Below are 25,949 nucleotides of genomic sequence, written 5' to 3'. Positions count from 1 at the left end.
CACCATAGTTCCCACTAGTTACTAGATCCAAAATCTGTACCCTAGACAAGTACTCAGAACCATCAGATGTAGTGCGAAAACCACTAACTTGGCAACACTGGCTCTAACCCTTAACTCACGAGGTGTGGACTCTCAGACCACTCGAAAATGTTCGAACTCACTCTCCAAGTCAGTTTTGGTAGAACGCTCCTATACTCCTCTACCCTCCTTGAATTAACAAACGTACATTTTTTGTTGTCGGTTGCGTTATCGCCTTCTGTGTTTATTGACACGTGTTATTGATAGGTGTTGGAGTCTCCTACACCGCGACTCGTGAACTGCGTACCTGTTTTCTTCAGTTCGGTACCGTATAGCTCACACTGTGTTCACACGTATGTGTCTGTTTTAACTTTCCAGAGTTTGATGAAATTGTTCAAATGGCTCAAAATGATTCAAATGGCTCTGAGCACTATGGGTCTAAGGCGCTGCAGTCATGGACTGTGCGGCTGGTCCCGGCGGAGGTTCGAGTCCTCCGGCGGGCATGGGTGTGTGTGTTTGTCCTTAGGATAATTTAAGTAGTGTGTAAGCTTAGGGACTGATGACCTTAGCAGTTAAGTCCCATACGATTTCACACACATTTGAACTTTTTTTTTAGCACTATGGAACTTAACATCTGACGTCATCATTCCTATAGACTTAGAACTACTTAAACCTAACTAACCTAAGGATAGCACACACATCCATGCCCGTGGCAGGATTCGAACCTGCGACCGTAGAAGCAGCGCCGTTCCGGACTGGAGCGCCTAGAACCGCTCGGCCACAACGGCAGGCATGAAATTGTTAGTCGTTCTATGGAGGAAGGTGTCAGTGATATAGATCAAGAAACAAACGAACAAGACGACGGTTTTACATTAGCCAGTGATTACAGTTCTGCTATCAAACATTCAGAGGAAGAACTTCAGGAAACTTGTGATGGGGATCTGTCTGTTTCTTCAATGAAATACTTGAAGTGTCTGTTAAAACTGAATGTGTTCTGAGTGGTGATAGCTGTCGGGTGGAATCTTTATGCGCAAATTTAAACCCTGGAATTGAGTTCTATATGGAAATTTATTTGCTACATAGATTGTATAATTTTTCAGAATGCAGAATTCATTACTCTAACAGTCCATTTATGTGTACTATTTAAGATAGCCACTCAAAATTATGTGCTTTTATGTAATAAATAGCAAAATTCTGTAGGCTTTGTTTAATGCAATAAAACCAATTAGAAGCATTTAAACAAGACTTGTGAAAATAAATGTTGTATAGCATAAATTAAAAATTTCATATGGTTTTTGCCTTAAATCTGGGTTTAAAAGTACGGGTCCCAGAAATTCAACCTCGTGGTATACGTTACAGAAAAGTCACCTCGCGAGTTAAGGGTTGCACTTGTGGGCTTGGGCTGTGAAATTGAGCAGTTTTTGTTGCGTAATTGTGACCAACAATGAGAGGCACCTTTGTGTCATTGCAGGCCACGGGTGGCGTGAGTGGGAAGGGAGGGATGTTTGTTTAACATTTTACAGTAAAAGAGCTTGAGTGAAGGGCGCCTATACCCAGGGGCAAGTGGGAGGGGGGAGGGGGGGCTAGCTTGGCTCTGAGCACTATGGGACTTAACTTCTAAGGTCATCAGTCCCCTACAACTTAGAACTAGTTAAACCTAACTAACCTAAGGACATCACACACATCCATACCCGAGGCAGGATTCGAACCTGCGACCGTAGCGGCCGCGCGGTTCCAGACTGTAGCGCCTTTAACCGCTTGGCCACCACAGCCGGCGAGGCGGGGGGGGGGGGGGGGCTAGCTCTCGTGGGAAAGAAGAATATACCGTAGCCATGTGTTTTTCTTTCAGGAAAGTCTGTATTATGTAAGTGTTCCACAGGGTCGGACATGGAACTTTTTATAGCTACTTAGAAGTCGCCCTTCGTCTTCCAAAATATTAAAAATATTCCATACACCCAGATCTAGCCCCTACCCTCCCCAGCAAACAATGGCATGGGCGCTCTTGCTTGGTGCGAGTAATATCCGACACAGAAAGGCTACGTTTCATTTCGCAAATAGCCTCTGATGTCAGCAGTCCAATTATCCCAACGAAACCCGTGACTCAGCGCGCAGCGAGGAAGTCTACGATGCAATTTGCGTGGCCACGTGCGTCTAATCTTATCGCCGCTGGAGACGGTACACAGCCGCTGCCGGACATAAACAATGAGAGGTCGTTGCCGCTAGATTAAATCAGGCCGGTGGGCTCAGAGGTCAGCTGGACAGGACAACGTGCGACGGCACCCTGACACTGCCGACCAGCTCGCGGCGCAGTTAGGAGTCTGCTGTTGTGCTGAGATGCTGTTGCAAGCGTCCTTGTTTCTGAGCTGCGTCAGCCTCGTGTGGAACGCGCGGGTAAGTATGGCCGCGCTGCTGTGCGGGGTTAACTAGATACAAGATGGCCCAAACGACGAAGTGCATTTTCATTTCGTTATTACGAGGTTCAGCCTATATTTACACCAATATAGCTTACAGATAACTGAAGAGTGGTTTTGCAAAACGTTCCAAGTGCCAAATTCTTGCAAAACGCGTTTTTATGTTTGGTAGGGTCCCTGCACTTAACTTAGGATCCACTTAGCAACAAATAAATACACGAAACCCTCCGTTGCCAAATTTACCTTTATTGTAATTATAATTAACGTGGAAGCCATAAAAACACCAAACATGAAGGCAAAATTTACGCCTCTAAAGGCTACTTTAAAAAGGAATAAAATCACTAAAATTTGTTTCCACAAGAGGAGAATACAACGTCTTAGTTCGGACCTCGCTAACACTTACATTTTACTGACAGTAAATATAACAAGATAAATAATCATACATGTGACGAGAACAAATGAATAACACTATCAATCTTTACAGATGAGAATACGACTATATCCACGAAGGTTCGCTCCCTGGCAAGGGAGATACTTAACTTCAACATATAAGGTGATTACAGTAAGCCCTAATTCCACTCGACAAACATAGTAACGACATAAGCGAGACAAATGTACTGAAGGAGGATATCCGGATGTGCCGTAGTAAAAAGGGCCACTATCAACCCCTCAGGACGCGACCCCCGTGAACACGTCAGTTTCAGCTACCTGCAACTTACACAGAGTCATTTGTAGCTTCTTAAAAACAATTAACATGAAAAGGCACGCCGCGTAACACACCAATAAAATATAAGCGACTACTTCACAGAACTAGCTTCTCTTTAGACAAAGCGAACAGAAGATTATTAATAACACGTAAAATATTTCTAACCCATAACAAACTAGGGTACCGCGTAATAGAATATCGTCTTGAGCTCATAGAATATTCAGTTTGACTTGCCTGTTTATAGGTCCTACAACTCAACAGTGTCAGCTTAAGCAAACCCGCGAATACAAAACTGCCGGCCGGAGTGGCCGAGCGGTTCTAGGCGCTACAGTCTGGAACCGCGCGGCCGCTACGGTCGCAGGTTCGAATCCTGCCTCGGGCATGGATGTGTGTGTTGTCCTTACGTTAGTTAGGTTTAGGTACTTCTAAGTTCTAGGGGACTAATGACCTCCGAAGTTAAGTCACATAGTGCTCAGAGCCATTTGAATTTTTGAATACAAAACTCAAAATATGACAGGAATAATGATTGAAGCCACTGACAATGTTAGGCTGCCAAACAGAGGAGACAATAGTAATTTACAGCGGCACACAACCCACCTTACATCTCCAATTTAGTATAATCAGAATAAACAATTTTGTATATAATAATTACTTACAGTACCATGACAACCTCCGAATAACACTTATTACCCAAGGTAGGTGCTGGCATCGAAAGGCACCTTTAGTGAAACAGAGTTCGAGTGTATTCACTTATTGGAAGGGTTTCAACTTTACACCCCTTTCCACATAGCTCTGTGTTTACACACTTATATAACTTCTGCAACTAAAGAAGGGCATATAAATGCACATATAACTGACACAGATTTAAGCAGAATAAAACAGTACCTTAGTATGGCGCAAATGGCTTCATTTGCTTTACACGTGGGATATCTTTACCATTCAGTAATTCCGAAATATATTCAACAACGCGTGAGTGCAAGGCGTCGCCGTGGTATTAGCTATTTACTTCACATAATTTCCTGCACAGATACAAGGCAGACGAAGCGTTTTCACATGCAACAGCGGCGAGCATCACACATTTCCTCCGTCACGCCAAAGACACATCTCGATTTCAATGGCCAGTAACAAGAACCTATACATGTCCTCGCAGCAGAAAAGCCCCAAAAGACGTGGACCACCGCGATACCAAACCCGAGGTCCCATCACGTCACTGCCGGAATCTCTCGCTGGCCGTGCTCATAGCGTACAGGCGCCGTGCCACAGGCCTCACGGTAAACGTCAACAAGCCACCTTCGACCCTGCGAATGTACACTCCGCTGTCTTCTTTTCTCTCTCCCTTAATCACCCGACCACCGGCCTGAATCGCGGAAGGCAAAGATGGTGAACCTATAATCGATGGCAGCGATGCCATTCTAAGTGCGAGAACACTGGCGCCAGCCGCGCCACGGCTCAGCGTTGTGCTCTGTTGTACGTCCCTAACTTTTACCATGCATACGACTCTTTCAAACATGCATTAGTACGAGGGCGAGCTGAAAAGTAGCGTCTTCGATTTTTTGTGAAAATTCTTAACGCTTTTTTTAAATACACACAGATGATAATAGTCATGGGACAGTTATATTCACAGATACAGATGGCAGTACCATCGCGTAAACAAGTGTATTTGGGCAGTGCGTGGATGGAGCTGTCATTACATTTACTAAAGAGACTGCCCACACTACGTTTTCTGTCCTCTTTAGAATACTGCTGCGCGGTGTGCGAGTCTTACGAGATAGGATTGACGGAGTGCGTCGATAAAGTTCAAAGAAGGGCAGCGCGATTTGTATTATCGCGAAATAGTGGAGAGACTGTCACTGAAATGATACAGGATTTGGGGTGGACATAATTAAAACAAAGGCGTTTTCCGTTGCGGCGGAATCTTCTCACGAAATTTCAGTCACCAAATTTCTCCTCCGAATGCGAAAATATTTTGTTGCCGCCGACCTACTACATAGGGAGAAACGATGACCGTACGAGATTGGAATAATAAAGAATTTTTGTGTAGGTGGTTCGATGAACGCTCTGCCAGGCGCTTAAATGTAATTTGCAGAGTACCCGTGTAGATGAAGATGTAGATTTGTACTCAAGTGATTCACGTGAAAAGACTTCTGACGTGATAGTGGCGGCACGATAGCAATTAACAGACTTTGAACTCCGAAGGGTAGTTGGAGCTAGACGCGTTTCGGAACCGGTACGGAATTCAATATTCCGAGAGCCACAGTGTCAAGAATGTGCCGAACGTACCAAATTTCAGACATTACCTCTCACGACGGAGAACGCAGTGGCCGACGGCTTTCACTTAACGACCGAGAGCAGCGGCGTTTGCGTAGAGTTGTCAGCCCTAACAGACCAGCAACACTGGGTGAATTAGCAGCTGAAATCAATGGGGAACGTACGACGAACTTATACATTAGGACAGTACGGCGAAATTTGGCGTTAATGGGCTGTGGCAGCAGACGACCGACGCGAGTGCCTTTGCTAACAGCACGACATCGTCTGCAGCGTCTCTCCTGGACCCGCGATCATATCCGTTGGACTCTAGACGACTGGAAAACCGTGGCCTGGTCAGACGTGCCCCGATTTCAGTTCGTGGTCTTCGTGTGTGCCACAGACCCCACGGCCGCGCTGGATTAGCCGAGCGGTGTAAGGACGCTGTAGTCATGGACTGTGCAGCTGGACCCGGCAGAGGTTCGACTCCTCCCTCGGGCATGGGCGTGTGTGTTTGTCCTTAGGATAATTTAAGTAGTGTGTAAGCTTAAGGGGCTCCGGAAGGGCTCAAAATCATGAAAAGTTCAATTTTTACTTTTTTGCGTTTTCTGAATCTGCAGACTATTACCTTTTAATAGATATATAATTTATTCAATTCCGAAGACTACAACTATTTTTAAATTTTTTTTTAAATGTGTTCTACATGGGCGTGACCCACTGTGGCGCTGTTAAACTGCTGTCAAATGGTGTTATTATTAACGTCCGTGTTCATCAGGTACATTGTAGTGATGTGAGATAAAGTATGTGTTGTGGCTAACCTGTGATGGTTCAATATATATCGCTGGTGTGATTGTCGATTGTTTCATGTTTATTTACTCTGTCGTTATCTCGAAAATATTCGTAATTAAATCTGTTTCTTGAGTCTCTGTTTTGTTGAAGTATAATAATGAGTAAAAGTAAAGTTGCTGTTGCGACTTTCAATGATGGCAACATTGTAAAGTGCAAGGTATTTAGAAATATGGGAATGATGATAGGTTCTAACATGGTACGAGCGATGCTTGCTTTAGACAAGGAACGCCTTCGGGCTGCAGACAGGGCTGTAAAGAGTCTAGAAATACAAGCAAGAGTAAACAGGAGGAGGAACAAGAGGAAGCTGGAGGAGGAGTTTGCAGAGGATGAAGATAATCCATCCTATGGACCTGGAATGCACTAAAAAGTTAATCCAATCTTTGTCGCGCGATTCCCAAAACTTTTATTTTCTCATACTAATTACATGTTTTCTAAGGATCTTCCAAACATATTTGTTTCAAACTTTCAGTAAATGTTACACAGTACCTTCTGCATAATTTAACACAGCCTTTTTCCAAAAAACTGTATATTTTTGAATATATAAATAAAAAATTACAAAAAAATGTTGTGAATTTTCATTACAATTGGAAAAAAAATCATCTTTAATAACTGAACTAAAATTTTGTAAAATCCCTGTGTTAAGTTGTAGCCCATATTCCAATAAATAATCTGTAAAAAGTTCAACTTCCTACCTCAAATACTTTGTGAGGAAAGATGTAATTTATAAGCGTTATTTTAACATTGCAAGTATAGGGCGTTCCGGAGCCCCTTAAGGACTGATGACCTTAGCAGTTAACTCCCATAAGATTTCACATACATTTGAACATTTTTGAACAGACCCCATGAAGCGCTGGACCCAAGCTGTGAGCAAGGTACTGTGCGAGGTTGTGGTGGCTCCATAATAGTGCGGCCTGTGTTACATGGAATGGACTGCGTCATCTGGCCCAACTGAAAAGATCATTGTCTGGATACGGTTATGTTCGGCTATCGCAGCAAAGATTTATGCCGCATACGGAGAAAGCGAAAAAACGTCACCCGCTAAATCAGAATGTGAACGAAATTGTGTTGAGTGACCGTGACAGACGATAAATGGATTGGACTGCAGCGAAAAAGTCACTAGAGAACTGCGTGTTGCACTCTCGAACCCTTTCACACAAAAACAACGTGAGTGGAGCTTCATACCAGGTGTAGAAGACTCAAACCGAAATTTGGTTGCAATAATAACACGTCTGTTGTTTGAAACTGATAAACGATATTTTATTGGTTCAAATGGTTCTGAGCACTATGCGACTTAACTTCTGAGGTCATCAGTCGCCTAGAACTTAGAACTAATTAAACCTAACTAACATAAGGACATCACACACATCCATGCCCGAGGCAGGATTCGAACCTGCGACCGTAGCGGTTACGTGGTTCCAGACTGAAGTGTCTAAACCGCACGGCCACACCGGCCGGCTGATATTTTATTCAAAATAATCGCCATTGCTATTTATGCCCTAGTATTTCCCAGCTGAACACCTCGGTCGTTTCCCTAACCCGTTTTGCTGTGCGTGATAGTTCATCACGGAGCAATATGACGTTGTGTTGCCTTCTTCCATATTCCAGTAGCTCTTCACGCAATGCTCGATTTAAATCGTGCGTTTGCTGATGGTAACAATCAGCGTTAGCGGTTTCACCAGGTTCTCATAATAGATGACACCCTTCTGTTCCCACCAAACATAGAGATTGTCTTCTTTCCAAAGCGATTTGGTCTTTTAGTGGGTATCGTTGATTTGCCTGGATTCACCCATGATTCACGACGCTTAGGGCTCTAAAATTTTTCCATTTTTCACCACCTGTCACTATTCGAACGAGAAACGACTTTCTTTTGTACCTGGCGAGCAGCATTTCACAAGTGGTCTTTCGATTTGCTTGCTGTCTTTCATTCAGTTCATGCGGAACCCGTTTTACCACTTTCTGCACCTTTCGCATAACTTTCAACCGAAGAGAATCGGCTTTCTGCGTTCAGTTTGAGTATCATCTTCATCCAATAAGGATGTCTTCGAATTTTTCGGTTGTTTCCCGCGCTGTTTCTCACGTCAAAATCAGTACTTTAGAATTTTTTGAACCACTCGAAACACTGTGTTTTCCCAAGAGCATGTTTGCAGAAAGCTTCGACAAGCATTCGATGCGATTCTGTAACAGTTTTGTTCAAATGATAACAGAATACCAATACTATTCGCAAATCGTAATTTGTAGGCACAATACTCGACGTGTTTACGGGTTTGAAACAGACACCGATGTATGGAACCTAGGTTACTGTGTGTTGACATTCGTCGTCAGCCGTTACATGAGGCAGATGGCCGTGCAGACCCGGTCTCAGGGGCCCTACAATGACGGCTAGCAGCATCTATAGCGAAATTCGGGTTTCATGCTCCTACTGGTAAGAAGAGAATTGCAAGGCGAGTTGGAATTCCAAAACCACTCTCAGTGACTCAAATGCACGTAACAGGAACACGTGGTACCGAATCCTTAAAGCCTGGACTACGGAACAATGGAAGAATGTTATTTGGTCACACCAGACTTGTCGTCCAACTTCTGACCGAGTTTACGTCCCAAGAGTGATACACGACGGGGGTTTTCTGATGATTTGATGATGATGATAAGGTCTCATACTCCTTGACAGAACGTAGGGGATGATGCGGGAGACCCGCACAGCCGTACTAGGCGAGGTCCTAACGGAGGTGGTTTGCCATTGCCTTCACCGACCGTAATGAGGATGAATGATGATGATGAAGACGACACAAGAACACCCATTCATCTCGAGGCAGGCAAACATACTATGGTACTCCGTGGAGTCCATGATTATACTGTACAATTTGTCATCACCGCCAAAGATTATGACCATTTTGGCTGATCAGGTCTATACCATGGAACGATATTTGTTCCCCAATGGTGATACACTATTGCAAAGCGATAGGACCTGTGTCCACACAGTTCACACTGTCCAGGAATGGTTTTGTGAGCACGAGGAGGAATTGTCACATCTCCCCTGGCCTTCACAGTCAGCAGATCTCAATATTATTGCGACTTTGTCGTCTGCTTTGGAGAGAAGGGTGTGTGATCGATATCGACCTCCATCGTCGTTACCTGAACTTGTCACTATTTGAAGGAAGAATGGTATCTGATTCCCCTGAAAACCATACACGACCTGTGTTTACCCATTCCGAGACGACTGGAAACTGTTCTGAATGCTAACGGAGTTCCTGCGCCGTATTAGACATGCTAATGTGTCGTGTTTTTGGTGTTATACAAGAGTCCGCTAGAAAAATGTGTACACTCTTTGTCATTCTCTATCGAGATATCGATATTGTCGTTCGATTTGAGTTATGAATATGTTGCAGTATGGTCTTTGGCTAAACAGATGATAGTACTTTCATCTCGGCATTGAGAAAACAAGATGGCCGGAGCATGTTTGACATTCAAACAACGAAAATGTATTGTGAAGTGGTGTTTCAAGCTTGATAATGCCGTTTAAGTGCAACATCAGTGGAGGCGGGCGTTTGAAAAAGAACCGCCAACCCAACTAACAATTAAGTGCATCATCGATATGTTTGAATTGCATGGAACGATTTGTGATATTCACAAAGGAAGATCAGGAAAACAGCGTACTGCTAAGCAATGTGTACGTGAAAGGGGGAAGGGGGGTAGCAGTACAGGTGTACAAAGAATTCTGAAAGCTGCAAAGTGGAAAGTTTGCATTCCACGATTACTGTACGCGATTAATGATGACGATTCTGGTCTTTGAATAATTTTGCGAATGGTATCAGCAAATGGCAACTGATGAATAATTTGTGACGAAGGTAGTGTGGAGTGACGAGGCACAATTTAAACTTAATGGAACTGTGAATCGGCATAACAGTGTGTACTTGGCACAGGAAAATCCTCATGTTTATGTTCAGGGTTATTACAAATGATTGAAGCGATTTCACAGCTCTACAATAACTTTATTATTTGAGATATTTTCACAATGCTTTGCACACTCATACAAAAACTCAAAAAGTTTTTTTAGGCATTCACAAATGTTCGGTATGTGCCCCTTTAGTGATTCGGCAGACATCAAGCCAATAATCAAGTTCCTCCCACACTCGGCGCAGCATGTCCCCATCAATGAGTTCGAAAGCATCGTTGATGCGAGCTCGCAGTTCTGGCACGTTTCTTGGTAGAGGAGGTTTAAACACTGAATCTTTCACATAGCCCCACAGAAAGAAATCGCATGGGGTTAAGTCGGGAGAGCGTGGAGGCCATGACATGAATTGCTGATCATGATCTCCACCACGACCGATCCATCGGTTTTCCAATCTCCTGTTTAAGAAATGCCGAACATCATGATGGAAGTGCGGTGGAGCACCACCCTGTTGAAAGATGAAGTCGGCGCTGTCGGTCTCCAGTTCTGGCATGAGCCAATTTTCCGCGGGCTACGCGTGAAACATGCCCGCACGCGTTCAACCGTTTCTTCGCTCACTGCAGGCCGACCCGTTGATTTCCCATTACAGAGGCATCCAGGAGCTTTAAACTGCGCATACCATCGCCGAATGGAGTTAGCGGTTGGCGGATCTTTGTTGAACTTCGTCCTGAAGTGTCATTGCACTGTTATGACTGACTGATGTGAGTGCATTTCAAGCACGACATACGCTTTCTCGGCTCCTGTCGCCATTTTGTCTCACTGCGCTCTCGAGCGCTCTGACGGCAGAAACCTGAAGTGCGGCTTCAGCCTAACAAAACTTTATGAGTTTTTCTACGTATCTGTAGTGTGTCGTGACCATATGTCAATGAATGGAGCTACAGTGAGTTTATGAAATCGCTTCAATCATTTGTAATAGCCCTGTAGATAAAGCAGTCAGTTTACCAGGGATTCATGTGTGGTGTGGACTATTATCTAGGAGCTTAGTAGTAATAGCCGCCAACGGTGAACATTTTGAACATTTAAAGTAACCATGTGCTAATCTGAAGGTTGTAAGACATCTGTGATCAATTATTAAATTTAAAATAAACACATAAATAACACGTTTCGTTCCTTAAAGTGTGTATACATTTTTCTGGCGGACTCTGTATTTTTGTCCACTACTGTAACTGCCTCAGTATCGCCTGATTTAGTTCGACTACACCTTGTTTTGCTCTTTTGAAGACATTATGCATACCGTAGAATTAGTGTTCAAGTCCTTTGACATCTTTGACAGAATTACAATGTCGTTGACAGAGGCAACATGTGCAACAAATTAAAACATTGAACTTTGTTTCCTTATAATAATAAAAACAGGAGATCAAGAAAATTCGTGTTGAGACGGATATGAATCACGTTTGCAGCTCACTGCCACTATTTCTCTACTTGTACTTGACGTGAGTGATGGAGGAAGTGAAAACGAAAATTCGTAAGATGAATAACAGGGCAACAGGCACAGTGTACAGTCAGATTCCTGTGCTGAGATCTGCAGACGAGGTAGCCTTCTGGTATCTTGTAAGGGTGCTAAGAAGACCAGCTGAAAGGAATGGATGCCGTGTAACATGATTTAAGTTTGTTTCTCATACGTATAAAAAACCTTGCGTCTAACAAACAACAACCAGAATTAATAAGTTTTACGGATGACAGTAGTATTGCAATCAGTTAAAACATGTAGACCGACAGAAGAAGTTGTAAATAATGGTCTTAAAAATATTACTGAATGTCTCATTCTCAATTTTTTTTTTTAAATTCGTTTCTGCATCTACAGGTACTATGCCAATGTTACCTTTAGCACGCGGTATGGAAATAATAACTGGGGTTCAAACATCAAAATATTCAAAAGTCCGTATTCATGAGAATTTAAAATGGAAAAACAGTGTTTGCATATTTTCAGTTTTTTATGTTTTGTTCAGAAAGCATAAAATATAAAATATTTAAATATCGATCGGTGTTTCATTGTTATTAATAGTACACAGATCAAGTCAAACCAAATCAGGTGTAGACAGAGAAGTTAAAATTGCATAGTCCGCAGCTCGTGGTCGTGCGGTAGCGTTCCCGCTTCCCACGCCCGGGTTCCCGTGTTCGATTCCCGGCGGGGTCAGGGATTTTCTCTGCCTCGTGATGACTGGGTGTTGTGTGATGTCCTTAGGTTAGTTAGGTTTAAGTAGTTCTAAGTTCTAGGGGACTGATGACCATAGATGTTAAGTCCCATAGTGCTCAGAGCCATCTGAACCATTTTTTAAAATTGCATATTTAAATTAATATTTTGAAAATAGAGAATATTTGTCTGTTTGACTTTTTAATGACTCTGATCTCTTTTAAGCAAGTAAATTTTACCAGAACGAATTTTCACTCTGCAGCAGGGTGTGCATTGATTTGAAACTTCCTAGCAGATTAAATCTTTTTTATAATGGAACCAAAGAAGGCAGGGAACATGGGCGGCTGCATGGCCCTGTATATCTTTTTGGCTTCGTCATACGAGATATCTCAGAGCAGTTGACACAGTTTGGAAGAGAGGAACAACAAACTCCATCATGGGCGTAGGTACCACATTACCACAAATGGCTTCCTCCTTACAACGAAGAGTAGTGTGCCCAAACTGCTGGCATTTAAGACACTGCATTGGGGTCGGAAAATAAGGTTGTATGCTTAGCCAAAGGAATCCTGCCTTGAAATTCTCTGGAAGTTTGGTGCGTCAAGCATGTAAGTTCTTCACTGATCAGACTTTGTCTCTGGAATGCATTTTTTCCAATCGTCCACGACCAACAACGCTATTTGGGTTCCATGCTTGGCATGTGCTGGAGTTGTTTGGTATGGAGCACATCCAACGCCAAATCCACCAGGGTTAGTGCAGAGGACCAGAGTAATTTTGTAATGGGTGCACTACCGGAGAAGCTGCACTTCTGCATATGTTTTTAATACATTATTTTGTTACAGTTTTAGCTAAGCACCGCAATTCTACAGCTGTCTTTACAGATGGGTTGCTACAGGAGGACTGTTGTGTCGTCAAGGTGTGACTGCCTTGCAGCTTTACTGTCTTGGACGCCGAATTATAAGCGACCTTGAGGCCACTGGAGCAGATGAGATACGCTTCAAGTGCCAAATTCCTTGTCTGTTGCGATTCTCTGAGTGCCTTAACTCTCTACAATGCTTGTACCCGGTAGATAATGTAGTCTAGAACCTCCAAGATACCCTCCTTCAACTAAAACGGCTGGGGAAGGAGGTGTCCTTCTGCTGGGTACCAGGGGACATGGATATTGCGGGTAACGAAAGGGCGGATGCAGCAGCAAAAGAGACGTGTCGTGATCTTCAGTTTTTTCAGTTCGCCAACCTCCTGTTGAGATACAGAGTTATGCGTCGATGCCAAAACGAGTGGCTGGAAGTGACTGACAATAAGCTGCGTCCAGTAAAGCCCAGAGATGTTCTTAATGTGTTAACAGGGTGACTGTCGCACCCACGTTTTTTTTTAAGTGGTCCGCCAGTCACATTTCACTGTGTTTTTACACTCATGGTCATAAATTAAGGATAATTTCAGAATGTGGTGCCACACAACGTGGCACTACAAAAAACAGGCGCTGATAGCATAGGCACTTAGGGAACACACACGACACAGATCTGTAAGTCCATGTATTGGTGATAAGTTGCGAAAACCGTCCCGAAACACATGTGCTACAAAACGCCACTGTTTCCTGCGCATGTGCCGCGACACCAATATGGGATATGATCGCCATGCACACGTACACAGGCCGCACAACGGGTTGGCATACTCTGGATCAGGTGGTCGAGCAGCTACTGGGATATAGCCTCCCATTCTTGCCACAGTGCCTGTCAGAGCTCCTGAAGTGTCCTAGGGGTCTGAAGACGTGCAGCGATACGTCGACCGAGAGCATCCCAGACGTGCTCGATGGGGTTTAGGTCTGGAGAACAGGCAGGCCACTCCATTCGCCTGATATCTTCTGTTTCAAGGTACTCCTCCACGATGGCAGCTCGATGGGGCCGTGCGTTATCATCCGTCAGGAGGAAAGCGGGACCCATTGCAGCCCTGAAAAGGCAGACATACTGGTGCAAAAAGACGTCCCGACACACATATCCCCACCCCACACCATCAAATCACGACCTCGATACAGGTCCCTTTCAAGGACAAGGACTATGTGCATGTACTATGTTCTCGACACCAGGCTTTACGGGCTCTCCTGTGACGAGGGGTCAGTGGAATGCACCTTGCAGGTCTCCGGGCGAATAAACCATGTCTGTTCAGTCGTCTGTAGACTGTGTGTCAGGAGACAAACTGTTCCAGTGGCTGTGGTAAGGTCCCGAGCAAGGCTGCCTGCAGTACTCGGTGGCCGTCTGCGGGCACTGATGGTGAGACATCGGTCTCCTTGTGGTGTTGTACACTGTGGACGTCCCATGCTGGTAGCGCCTGGACACGTTTCCTGTCTGCTGAAATCGTTGCCATAATCTTGAGATCACACTTTGTGGCACACGGAGGGCCCATGCTACGAGCTGCTGTGTTTGACCAGCCTCCAGTCGCTCTAGTATTCTACTCCTCACAATATCAGTAAGCGTTTTTTAGCCATTTTCAACACACTGTCTGTGGTGTCACCGCCAGACACCACACTTGCTAGGTGGTAGCTTTAAATCGGCCGCGGTCCATTAGTACATGTCGGGCCCGCGTGTCGCCACTGTCAGTAATTGCAGACCGAGCGCCACCACACGGCAGGTCTAGAGAGACTGACTAGCTCTCGCCCCAGTTGTACGGACGACTTTGCTAGCGACTACACTGACGAAGCCTTTCTCTCATTTGCCGAGAGATAGTTAGAATAGCCTTCAGCTAAGTCCAAGGCTACGACCTAGCAAGGCGCCATTAACCATTTCTAGAGAGAGTCTCACTTGTATCATCAAGAATGCTGTATACAAATGATGCTCTGCGTATGTGGACTGCTGCCAGCTCCACCGTGCGACGACCGCAGGTCAAATGCACCACATGGTCACACCCCGAGGTGATTTAAACCCGCAAACCGCCCACCACAGCGTTGTTTCGCCATGTATCAGCATTATCCTTAATTTATGAGCATGAGTGTATTTGACCGCTTCTGTGGTTTTATTTCTGTTTTCATCCCAAGTAGAACACCTTTCATCCGTCGCTGTTGTCTTAAGGCCTGTGAGATAGAGTGATTCTGTGGGTCAACGCGAGTGAGATGCGAGTGAGTGAATAAGTGTCATTTTATAGGTTTCCTCCTCTCTATGTGACAACATTTTTAGTCTTTTACCCACATTCGTTTCCTTTAATTTGTGTAAGGGCGCTGATAATCTTGGTGTTGAACGCCTGTAAGCTCAAAACACACACACACACACACACACACACACACACACACACACACACACACACATGCACAGAACCCACACCTGGATGAAGGCCAATGTCCTTTCAGACATGTCCGAAAGAACAGGCTCCACACATACAATTAAGACAAATATAGCCAATTATACCTTCAGTGTAGATGCACACCAGGCTCGAACTCTTCCACGAATCGGCAAGATGCCGCAAATAATGAGACTAATGAGCAGGGGCAATACATCAGTAGTGTGTGGTACATGCTTAGAATTTGGCTCTGATGGGAGGCATACAAGAGCAGTCCGTGCGGCTGTGCTGACCACTGTGTCTGGATGGCGGTGTGGTCAGCGCATCTGCCTACTCAGCAGGAGACCTGGATCGAATCCCGCTCCAACACAAATTTTCAACTTGCCTCCTTAATGTATATCAATGTCCACTGGCATCCAAAGCCTTTAATTCCTCTGAATCAGCTTCTGAACTATTTGTTTTACAACGATACATTTTTGGAGCTACACTACTGGCCACTAAAATTGCTACACCCAGAAGAAATGCAGATGATAAACGGGTATTCATTGGACAAATATATTGCACTGGAACTGACATGTGATTACATTTTCACGTAATTTGGGTGTATAGATCCTGAGAAACCAGTACCCAGAACAACCACCTCTGGCCGTAATAACGGCCTTGATACGCCTGGACATTGAGTCAAACAGAGCTTGGATGGCTTGTGCAGTTACAGCTAACCATGCAGCTTCAACAAGATACCACAGTTCATCAAGAGTCGTGACTGGCGTATTGTGACGAACCAGTTGCTCGGCCACCACTGACCAGACGTTTTCAATTGGTGAGAGATCTGGAGAATGTGCTGGCCAGGGCAGAAGTCTAACATTTTCTGTATCCAGAAAGGCCCGTACAGGACCTGCAACATCCGGGAGTGCATTATCCTGCTGAAATGTAGGCTTTCGCAGGGATCGAATGAAGGGTAGAGCCACGCGTCGTGACACATCTGAAATGTAACGTCCACTGTTCAAAGTGCCGTCAATGCGAACAAGAGTTGACCGAGACGTGTAACCAATGTGCGTTCACCGCGATGTCGCCAAACACGGATGCGACCATCATGATGCTGTCAACAGAACCTGGATTCATCCGAAAAAATGACGTTTTGCCATTCGTGCACCCAGGTTCGTCGTTGAGTACACCATCGCAGGCGCTCCTATCTGTCATGCAGCGTCAAGGGCAACTGCGTAACATAAACCGCAAGACAACTGTCAAAACCGGTTTCGCTTCTTTGCAACAGCATCCTCAAGTGAAAACAATGGCACGTTCACCGCGATGTCGCCAAACACGGATGCGACCATCATGATGCTGTCAACAGAACCTGGATTCATCCGAAAAAATGACGTTTTGCCATTCGTGCACCCAGGTTCGTCGTTGAGTACACCATCGCAGGCGCTCCTATCTGTCATGCAGCGTCAAGGGCAACTGCACCCATAGTCTCCGAGCTGATAGTCCATGCTGGTGCAAACGTCGTCGAACTGTTCGTGCAGATGGTTGTTGTCTTGCAAACGTCCCCATCTGTTGACTCAGGGATCGAGACGTGGGTGCACGATCCGTTACAGCCATGCGGATAAGATGCCTGTCATCTCGACTGCTAGTGATACGAGGCCGTTGGGATCGAGCACGGCGTTCCGTATTACCCTCCTGAACCCACCGAGTCTATATTCTGCTAACAGTCATTGGATCTCGACCAACGCGAGTAGTAATGTCGCGATACGATAAACCGCAATCGCGATAGGCTACAATCCGACCTTTATCAAAGTCGGTAACGTGATGGTACGCATTTGTCCTCCTTATACGAGGCATCACAACCACGTTTCACCAGGCAACGCCGGTCAACCGCTGTTTGTGTATGAGAAATCGGTTGGAAACTTTTCTCATGTCAGCACGTTGTAGGTGTCGCCACCGGCGCCAACCTTGCTCTGAAAAGCTAATCATTTCGATATCACAGCATCTTCTTCCTGTCGGTTACACTTCGCGTCTGTAGCGACAAGCGTCGCGGTGTAGCAATTTTAATGGCCAGCAGTGTACATTCCACAGCAGATGTGGATAATGTTTGCTGTAAGTGTTGCAAATAGAATTAATGCCAGTGATATAATAAATTTAAATGCTTTTTACGATGTGGTAGTTTTTCACACATCTCAGTGTTTCTGCCATCGTATCTCCTGAATTAAATGACGTACAATGATGTTATTTTTCCGGTTCATTTCGTGGTATAAGTGAATGCTCGTTTTGATGCATGTACAGCGGAAACGTAATAAGGATAAACTTCCTTCTTTCCTTCATTTTGTGCGAGTCGTCAGTGAGGAAAATATTCCTAAAAGTTTGAAACTGTATGTAAAGATGACTGAAAAATGGGCACTTGCGCGTCGTGGGCGACACTGCTTTTTCACCGCCACACGAGCAGCTTTGATAAGAGGGTGGTTCTTACCACAACAGCGATTCTATCAAGACAGTAAGTGATATGTGTAACAAGTTTGGTTGAAATCAGGCCAGCGATTTAAGAGGAGATGTGGGATATATAAACATAGTTCACAGTCCCAAATAATAACTTAACAATCGTTATGGTATGTTTAGCCACGTTGGACGTTATCATAACGTTACAGTTTCTTGTACAGTGGCATTCTACAACACAATACAGAAATACACGGAAGAGCCAAAGAAACTGGTACGTCTGCCTAATATCGTGTAGCGCTCCCGCGAGAACGCAGACGTCCAGCAACACGTCGTGACGTGACACAGACTCGACTAATGTCTGAAGTAGTGCTGTAGGGAACTGACACCATGAATCCTCTAGAGCTGTCCGTAAATCCGTAAAGGGTGGAGATCTCTTCTGAACAGCACGTTGCAAGGGATCCCAAATATGCTCGACAACGTGCATGTCTGGGGAGTTTGGTGGCCAGCGGAGGTGTTTAAACTCAGAAGAGTGTTCCTGGAGCCATTCAGTAGCAATTCCGTTCATGTCGGATGTCGCATTGTCCTTCTGGAATTGCCCAAGTCTGTCGGAATGCGCGATAGACATAAGTGGGTGTAGGTAACCAGATAGGATGCTTACGTACGTGTACGTGTCAGAGTCGTATCTAGACGTATCAGGGGTTCCATATCACTCCAGCTGCACAATCCCCACACCATTATAGAGCCTCCATCAGCTTGAACAACTCCCTGGTGACGTGCAGGGTCCATGGATTCATGAGGTTGTCTCCATGCCCGTAAACGTCCATCCGCTCAATACAATTTGAAACGAGACTCGTCCGACCAGGCAACATGTTTCTAGTCATCAACAGTCCAATGCCGGTGTTGACGGGTCCAGGCGAAGCGTAAAGCTTTGTATCGTGCAGTCATCAAGGGTACACAAGAAGGTCTTCGGCTCGGAAAGCACATGTCGATGATGTTTCGTTTGGTTCGCACGCTGACACTTGTTGATGGCCCAGCATTGAAATCTGCAGCAATTTGCGGAAGGGTTGCACTTCTGTCACGTTGAACGATTCTCTTCAGTCGTCATTGGTCCCGTTCTTGAAGAATCTTTTTCCGGCTGCAGCGGTGTCGCAGATTTGATGTTTTACCGGATTCCTGATAATCACGGTACACTCGGTTGTGCGGGAAAATCCCCACTTCATCGCTAGCTCGGAGATGCCGTGTCCCATTACTCGTGCACCGATTATAACGCCACGTTCAAGCTCACTAAAATCTTGATAACCTGCCGCTGTAGTAGCAGTAACTGATCTAATAAGTGCGCCAGACACTTGTTGTCTTATATAGGCGTTACCGACCGCATTCTGCCTATTTACGTATCTCTATATTTGACTACTCGTGCTTATACCAGTTTCTCTGGCACTTTAGAGTAATACCGTTCTCTTCAATACATTGTTTTCTTATACATCTCATACGGAAGCTCAACTAAAAGTCCCACCGAATATTATCTCTTTTAATTCAGAGCCACCTCTTTCGGTGTTCAGAGAACCCCGAGCTAATTTTCTCAAATCACGTGCTCTATAGCGTTGCATAAGCTTACATAAAAAAACGGAAGTTCTTAACAAAGACACAGCTTCTGTATCCTCAATTCAACCACGTTCCCACATACATACGAAATAAAGGTCATCGGGATATGAGGACTGCACATCATACATCTCCTCTGCTCGCCTCTCTCTCTCCATTCTCCTCCTCTAGCAAATCCATCCTGCATCTCTTCCTCGCAGCGCTCTCTATCCATCATCTTCTCTCCCATCTCTCTTTCCGTCTACTACTCCTCCCTCTCTATAACCTCTATCCGCCTTCTTTATGTCCACCTTCTCCCCCTCTCTGATTCCGTCACTGCCTTACCTGCGATTAGCCTTACGCCGCTCCCTAAGCACAGGTCTACTCACAAGAATTTTGTGGAATCTCCATTCCCTTTCCCTGTCCATCTCTTCGATCCGTCTCTCTGTTCATCTCCTCCTCTCCCTTTTTCCTCATCTCACTCTTTCTGTCCATCTCCTGCTCCCCGTCTCTCTACCATCTCAGAGGCTGTATAATAATTACAGGGCTTATAAATTTGAAAGCAGTCAGCTAGAAGTGCAGTTAAACAATTAAATTAAAATTTGCCATTATTTGCTTCGGATTTCTTGCAGATGAATGTTTAGTTGGCTGTTACAGACTACCTTGCATTCTTGCTGCGTCCTCGCTTTGTAATCCATGTTGATTTTGTATACCAAGAGAAATAAAATGATTGCTTATGACCTTTCCCTTTGTATTTCTCAAAAACAAATGATCTTCAGGTTAATATAACACGAAACATTGCTACAACTATTATGGTTTATATCTCTGTGCGATTCAATTGTCATTTACGAGGACTGCCCAGAAAGCAGTGCAATGCATTTTTTTTTTCTCAGCCGAAAACCATGCTACAAATGCGTAACGTTACGTATGCACGAGGGTTGGAACTTAAATAGTGGCATCTATTTATTCACAGCCAATACAAAGAGTTACATGTTTGCACCTGTTACTGTCCTTCAGAGTAGTCACCAGCGTTGTGTAGAACCCGTTGTCTGCGATGTGGAAGGCGTAGTATACCGTTAGCAGAGCCTGTTCTGTTGATGGTGCGAATGGAGCGGTCTACAGCCTGTCGAATCTGTGGAACAGTTCTGAAGAGAATGCCACGAAGTGGTTCCTTCATCTTCGGAATCAAATCCGAGCCACAAGGACATACGTCCGGGGAGTATGTTAGATGGTACAGTACTTCCCAGTCCCATAGACCGAACAGAGCAGCCACATCTTGCGCTGTATGCGCCCTCGCATTGTCGTGCAAAATGATGAGTGGGTTGTGCAGAAAGTGTCGCTGCATCTTTCGCAAAGCTGGTCGCAGGTGATGCTCCAAAAGCGTACAGTGCACTGACGGTCTGCCGTCTCCGTTGTTCCTGTTTTGAAAACATAGTGGCACCGTTACGTTAGACCGCTCGCTCACAAGTGACTGTGTTTCCCTCTGTTGTGCGCACGCCGGTGACGTGGAATGGGCGAGTCCATTTGCTCTGAGGTAAGGTACGTATTTCAACAACGTGTGCTATCAGCGACAATAGTAGATTCCATTCCGTAGTGTCTCAACAGCAGTGTTGCCACTGAGTTCCAACCTACGTATTATTTTGTAAGTAGGCTGTTTAGGTTTTTATATTGGCAACGTTACGTAGCGCTCGGTATGAAAATCACTAGCTGTGCTGTGGGCAGTCTGTGGCTAGTTTGCATTGTTGTCTGCCATTGTAGTGTTGGGCAGCGGCAGCTGGATGTTAACAGCGCGTAGCGTCGCGCAGTTGGAGGTGAGCCGTCAGCAGTGGTGGATGTGGGGAGAGAGATGGCGGAGTTTTGAAATTTGTAATACTGGATATCATGAACTGCTATATACATTATGACTTTTGAACACTATTGAGGTAAATACATTGTTTGTTCTCTATTAAAATCTTCCATTTGCTAACTATGCCTATTAGTAGTTAGTGCCTTCCGTAGTTTGAATCTTTTATTTAGCTGGCAGTAGTGGCGCTCGCTGTATTGCAGTAGTTCGAGTAATGAGGATTTTTGTGAGGTAAGTGATTTGTGAAAGGTATAGTTTAATGTTAGTCAGGGCCATTCTTTTGTAGGGATTTTTGAAAGTCAGATTGCGTTGCGCTAAAAATATTGTGTGTCAGTTTAAGCACAGTCATGTATAATTTTTCTAAGGGGACGTTTCATATGGAAATAAATGTTGAGGTAAGATAATGGTAAATAAATAATGAAGTAAGAAATGTGTGAACAGAATACAGAAAGCATGCTTGGATAGAATTTTTTGGCTGGAGCAAATGTCGAAATAAGAGGAACGATCTATGGAATGAAGTTTTGGGTTGGACTGCAGTACCAAATGTTACACTGAAAACAAACCCTGTCCTTTCCTTTTGTGTTATCCCACTATATGTTTGTGTACCCTTGTGTATTTGTTTTCTTCCTGTCTCTGTGTAGTTTCATAGATTTTTTCCTTCTTCTAATACTAAACTACATTCACTATGATGAGGAATACTGTTATCCTCAAATATAATTGGCATTAATAATATGTTATTTACCTTGTAAATATGCTTAGACATTATTTATCCTATTTTGTTTTAATGCTCATGTGTGAAGTTGATGTTTCGAAAGTTATTCTGATCTTTTATGTATGTACTCATGTCATAATTCCTGTAACACTGATGTATATGTTATTTCGATTCTTTTGTAAAGCTCGTATTACTACAAAGGTTATCTGTATTATTATGTTTTTAATGATGTATTTTGTACCTTTGTTATTGTATTCTTATGTTATAAAATTGTAATTGACACCAGTTCATCAAATTAAGTAACTTGTAAGTTCCATTTCACTGTACACGTTTCTGTTGGTCATAGTATATGGACAATATGTGAGAAGTAGGGACTGTTAGTGTTTGCACGTGTGTTAATAATTCAGCAAGGGACTGGATAACAGCATTGCTGGTTCTAAGGACAATTCCAAAAACTTTGTGAGTGCACAAGTGAGTGGTTTATGGACTTGCTATATTGTCCACAAGACTCTTCGATGGTGATTGTGCACCTGCAGAGTCGCAGCAGATGGCTGCTGGCCATCTCTACAAGCACTACAGTGGGTCTACACCTTTGATGATCCACCAATACCATTATCTCTACAAGGACTGCAGCGGGTCTGCACCTCTGGTGGCCCACCAATACTGGAATCTCTTCCAGGACTACAGTGGGTCTACTCTGTGATGACCTACGTACCAATATTCTTCAAAACTTCGACTGACTCTGCGGTGGGTTTGCTCTGTTGTGGCCCATTACCTGTCTGCATGTCAAGAGTCAGCACTGTCTTTTCGTTGGAAGGACAACACTACTTCTTCAAGACTGCATGGAAATCCACTACTTCCGTGTGCATTTTCTTCTACTGCTCAGACTTTGAGAAAAACACTGCTATTTTATTGTGATGAACGATCAGGACTGTCTTTATGGACTGTGAGAAAATTTTAGCTTTTGACCAACCTTGTATCAATAAGTGTGTGCCTTTGATTTCTTTGTTATTGTAATTATGAGAAATTTTATCAAATCATTATTGGCCACTGCCCAAAACAATTTGTAAAATTTTTTGTGGGGAGCATGGGGGCTATGTAAGTAGGCTGTTTAGGTTTTTATATTGGCAACGTTACGTAGCGCTCGGTATGAAAATCACTAGCTGTGCTGTGGGCAGTCTGTGGCTAGTTTGCATTGTTGTCTGCCATTGTAGTGTTGGGCAGCGGCAGCTGGATGTGAACAGCGCGTAGCGTTGCGCAGTTGGAGGTGAGCCGCCAGCAGTGGTGGATGTGGGGAGAGAGATGGCGGAGTTTTGAAATTTGTAGTACTGGATATCATGAACTGCTATATACATTATGACTTTTGAACACTATTGAGGTAAATACATTGTTTGTTCTCTATTAAAATCTTTCATTTGCTAACTATGCCTATCAGTAGTTAGTGCCTTCAGTAGTTTGAATCTTTTATTTAGCTGTCAGTAGTGGCGCTCGCTGTATTTCAGTAGTTCGAGTAATGAGGATGTTTGTCAGGTAAGTGATTTGTGAAAGGTATTGTTTAATGTTAGTCAGGGCCATTCTTTTGTAGGGATTTTTGAAAGTCAGATTGCGTTGCGCTAAAAATATTGTGTGTCAGTTTAAGCACAGTCATGTACAATTTTTCTAAGGGGACGTTTCAATTTGAAGTTCCCTGAGTGAGCGCGCCAAGTTTCCGTCACTTTCGACAGACAGCGTAGCTGAGGGACAGTTTCAAAATGGCGTCTGTACGTCATGTACGTTACAAGCACGTTCCGTCATTGAATTTCTCACTGCAGCGAAAGAAACTGTGGAGAATATTCAAAAACGCTTGTGCAAAGTCTATGGAGCATCTGCTGTCGACAGAAGCACAGTTTGTCGCTGGGTACAGAGGGTGAAGTCATCAGAAGGCGGTTCGTAGGAGCTCCACGATTTGGAGCGGTCGGGGAGACCATCCACTTGTTTCGGCCTGTAAAGGTTGCCGTTCGTGGAAGACATTTTGACAACGGTGAGGAAGTGATTCACACAATGAAGCACTGGCTCCATCACGAGGACAAGGATTGGTAATGACATGGCTTGCACGCCCTTGTTTCGCACAAGAAGGAGGCTATAGAATAGGATGTGGAAAGATAGGGTGTGTAGATAAAACACTATTCTTTAGTGTGTGTAATTCTTATTATGATCAATAAAGAATTGTTGAAGAAAAAATGCAGTGCATTATTTTCTGGGCAACTATCTTATTCCTACCACACATTTTGAACTTAACCAAATTTATGCACATGCGCTTTGTGAGCGATGACCTAGGTGTCTAATTGTTCCTGTATCTTAAGCATCCTTATGATCATTATGCTCTGGACACTTCATCTTGCGCCAGCCGGTGTGGCCGAGCGGTTCTAGGCGCTTCAGTCTGGAACCGCGCGACCGCTACGGTCGCAGGTTCGAACCCTGCCTCGTGCATGGATGTGTGTGATATCCTTAGGTTAGTTAGGTTTAAGTAGTTCTAGGGGACTGATGACGTCAGATATTAAGTCCCATAGTGTTCAGAGCTATTTGAACCATTTGAACTTCATCTTGCAAAATGAAAACTGCTATGTTCATACAGCAGCACGCAAACTGACTGGAGTTACTGGTACATAAAGATAACACTCGAAATTCTGTTAGACAGCTACTTTCCAAATAACTACAGTATGTTCATCAAACTCCGTGGGTGAGTATTCATTGTTGTTGCACATGCCCTTGATGAGTATACTGTGGCCACGCCCATCTTCCACTGAGACAAGAGTCAGGTTCACAGTGCTTCATTAATATGCCCCATGTTGATGAATGAAATTAAAATTGCAATACACTCATTTATTCAGCAACACAGTATTCAACTTCAGCAGACCGTTTTATATGAGTCGTAGTCTGTGTCAGTCACATTCAGGGAAAAAGGCCAGATCGGTGAATAACGTCTTCTTTGCCATTTTACAAAGACTACTCTATAGCATTCGCTCCTTACCTAGCTCACCCAGCATTTGTCGTGAGGCTCTCGCCCAGCACAAAGTCCCAAGTGACTGGAAAAAAAGCGCAGCTGACTCCAATGTGTAAAAAAGTAAAAGAAAGGTCCCACAACATTATAGACCAATTTCCCTAACTTCGGTATGCTGCAGAGTCCTTAAACATGTTCTCAATTGGAATATAATAAACTTTCTTAACTGTTCACCCCACTAGCTGAATGGTCAGCATGACAGACTGCCGTCCTAAGGGGCTCGGGGATTTTCTCCGCTCAGTAACTGTGTGTTGTGTTGTCTTCATCATCATTTCATCCCCATCCGGCGCGCAGGTCGGCCAACGTGGCGTCGAATGTAATAAGACCTGCACCAAGGCAGCCGGATCTGCCTCATAATGGGCCTCCCGGCCAGTGACGCCAAAAGCTCATTTCCATTTTTTTTTCTTAAGACTGAGACACTTATGTCTACGAAACAGCATGGCTTTAGAAAGCATCGCTCGTGCTAAAGTCTGCTTGCCCTATTCTCACATGTTACACTGCAAACTATGGATGAACGGTAACAGGCAGAGCCCATGTTTCTAGATTTAGGGAAAGCATTTGACAAGGTGCCCCATTGGAGGCTGTTAAAGGTAAGAGTATATGGAATAAGTTCACAGATATATGAGTAGCTCGAAGACTTCTTAAGTAATAGAACCCAACATGTTGTCCTCGACGGCGAGTGTTCATCAGAGGCAAGAGTATCGTCTGGAGTGCCCCAGGGAAGTGTGATAGGCCCGCTATTATTCTTTCCACACAGGAATGGTTTGGTGGACA

At 44.3% G+C, this 25,949-nt stretch overlaps 1 protein-coding gene across 1 annotated transcript in view; it reads left to right on the top strand.

Annotated features, from left to right (window-relative positions):
• Positions 1-2,261: 2,261 nt before the first annotated feature.
• Positions 2,262-25,949, top strand: part of LOC126106774 (gamma-interferon-inducible lysosomal thiol reductase-like) — an 85,918-nt gene continuing 62,230 nt past the window's right edge. Inside the window, exon 1 of the mRNA XM_049913151.1 lies at positions 2,262-2,409. Coding sequence (XP_049769108.1) covers positions 2,353-2,409 — 57 coding nt within the window. The 5' untranslated portion in view covers positions 2,262-2,352. The remainder of the gene's footprint in view (positions 2,410-25,949) is intronic.

The sequence above is a fragment of the Schistocerca cancellata genome, chromosome 10, assembly GCF_023864275.1.
Source record: "Schistocerca cancellata isolate TAMUIC-IGC-003103 chromosome 10, iqSchCanc2.1, whole genome shotgun sequence".
Classification (NCBI taxonomy): domain Eukaryota; kingdom Metazoa; phylum Arthropoda; class Insecta; order Orthoptera; family Acrididae; genus Schistocerca; species Schistocerca cancellata.
The sequence above is the reverse complement of the archived record's forward strand: the minus strand, read 5'-3'. Positions and strand labels throughout refer to the sequence as shown.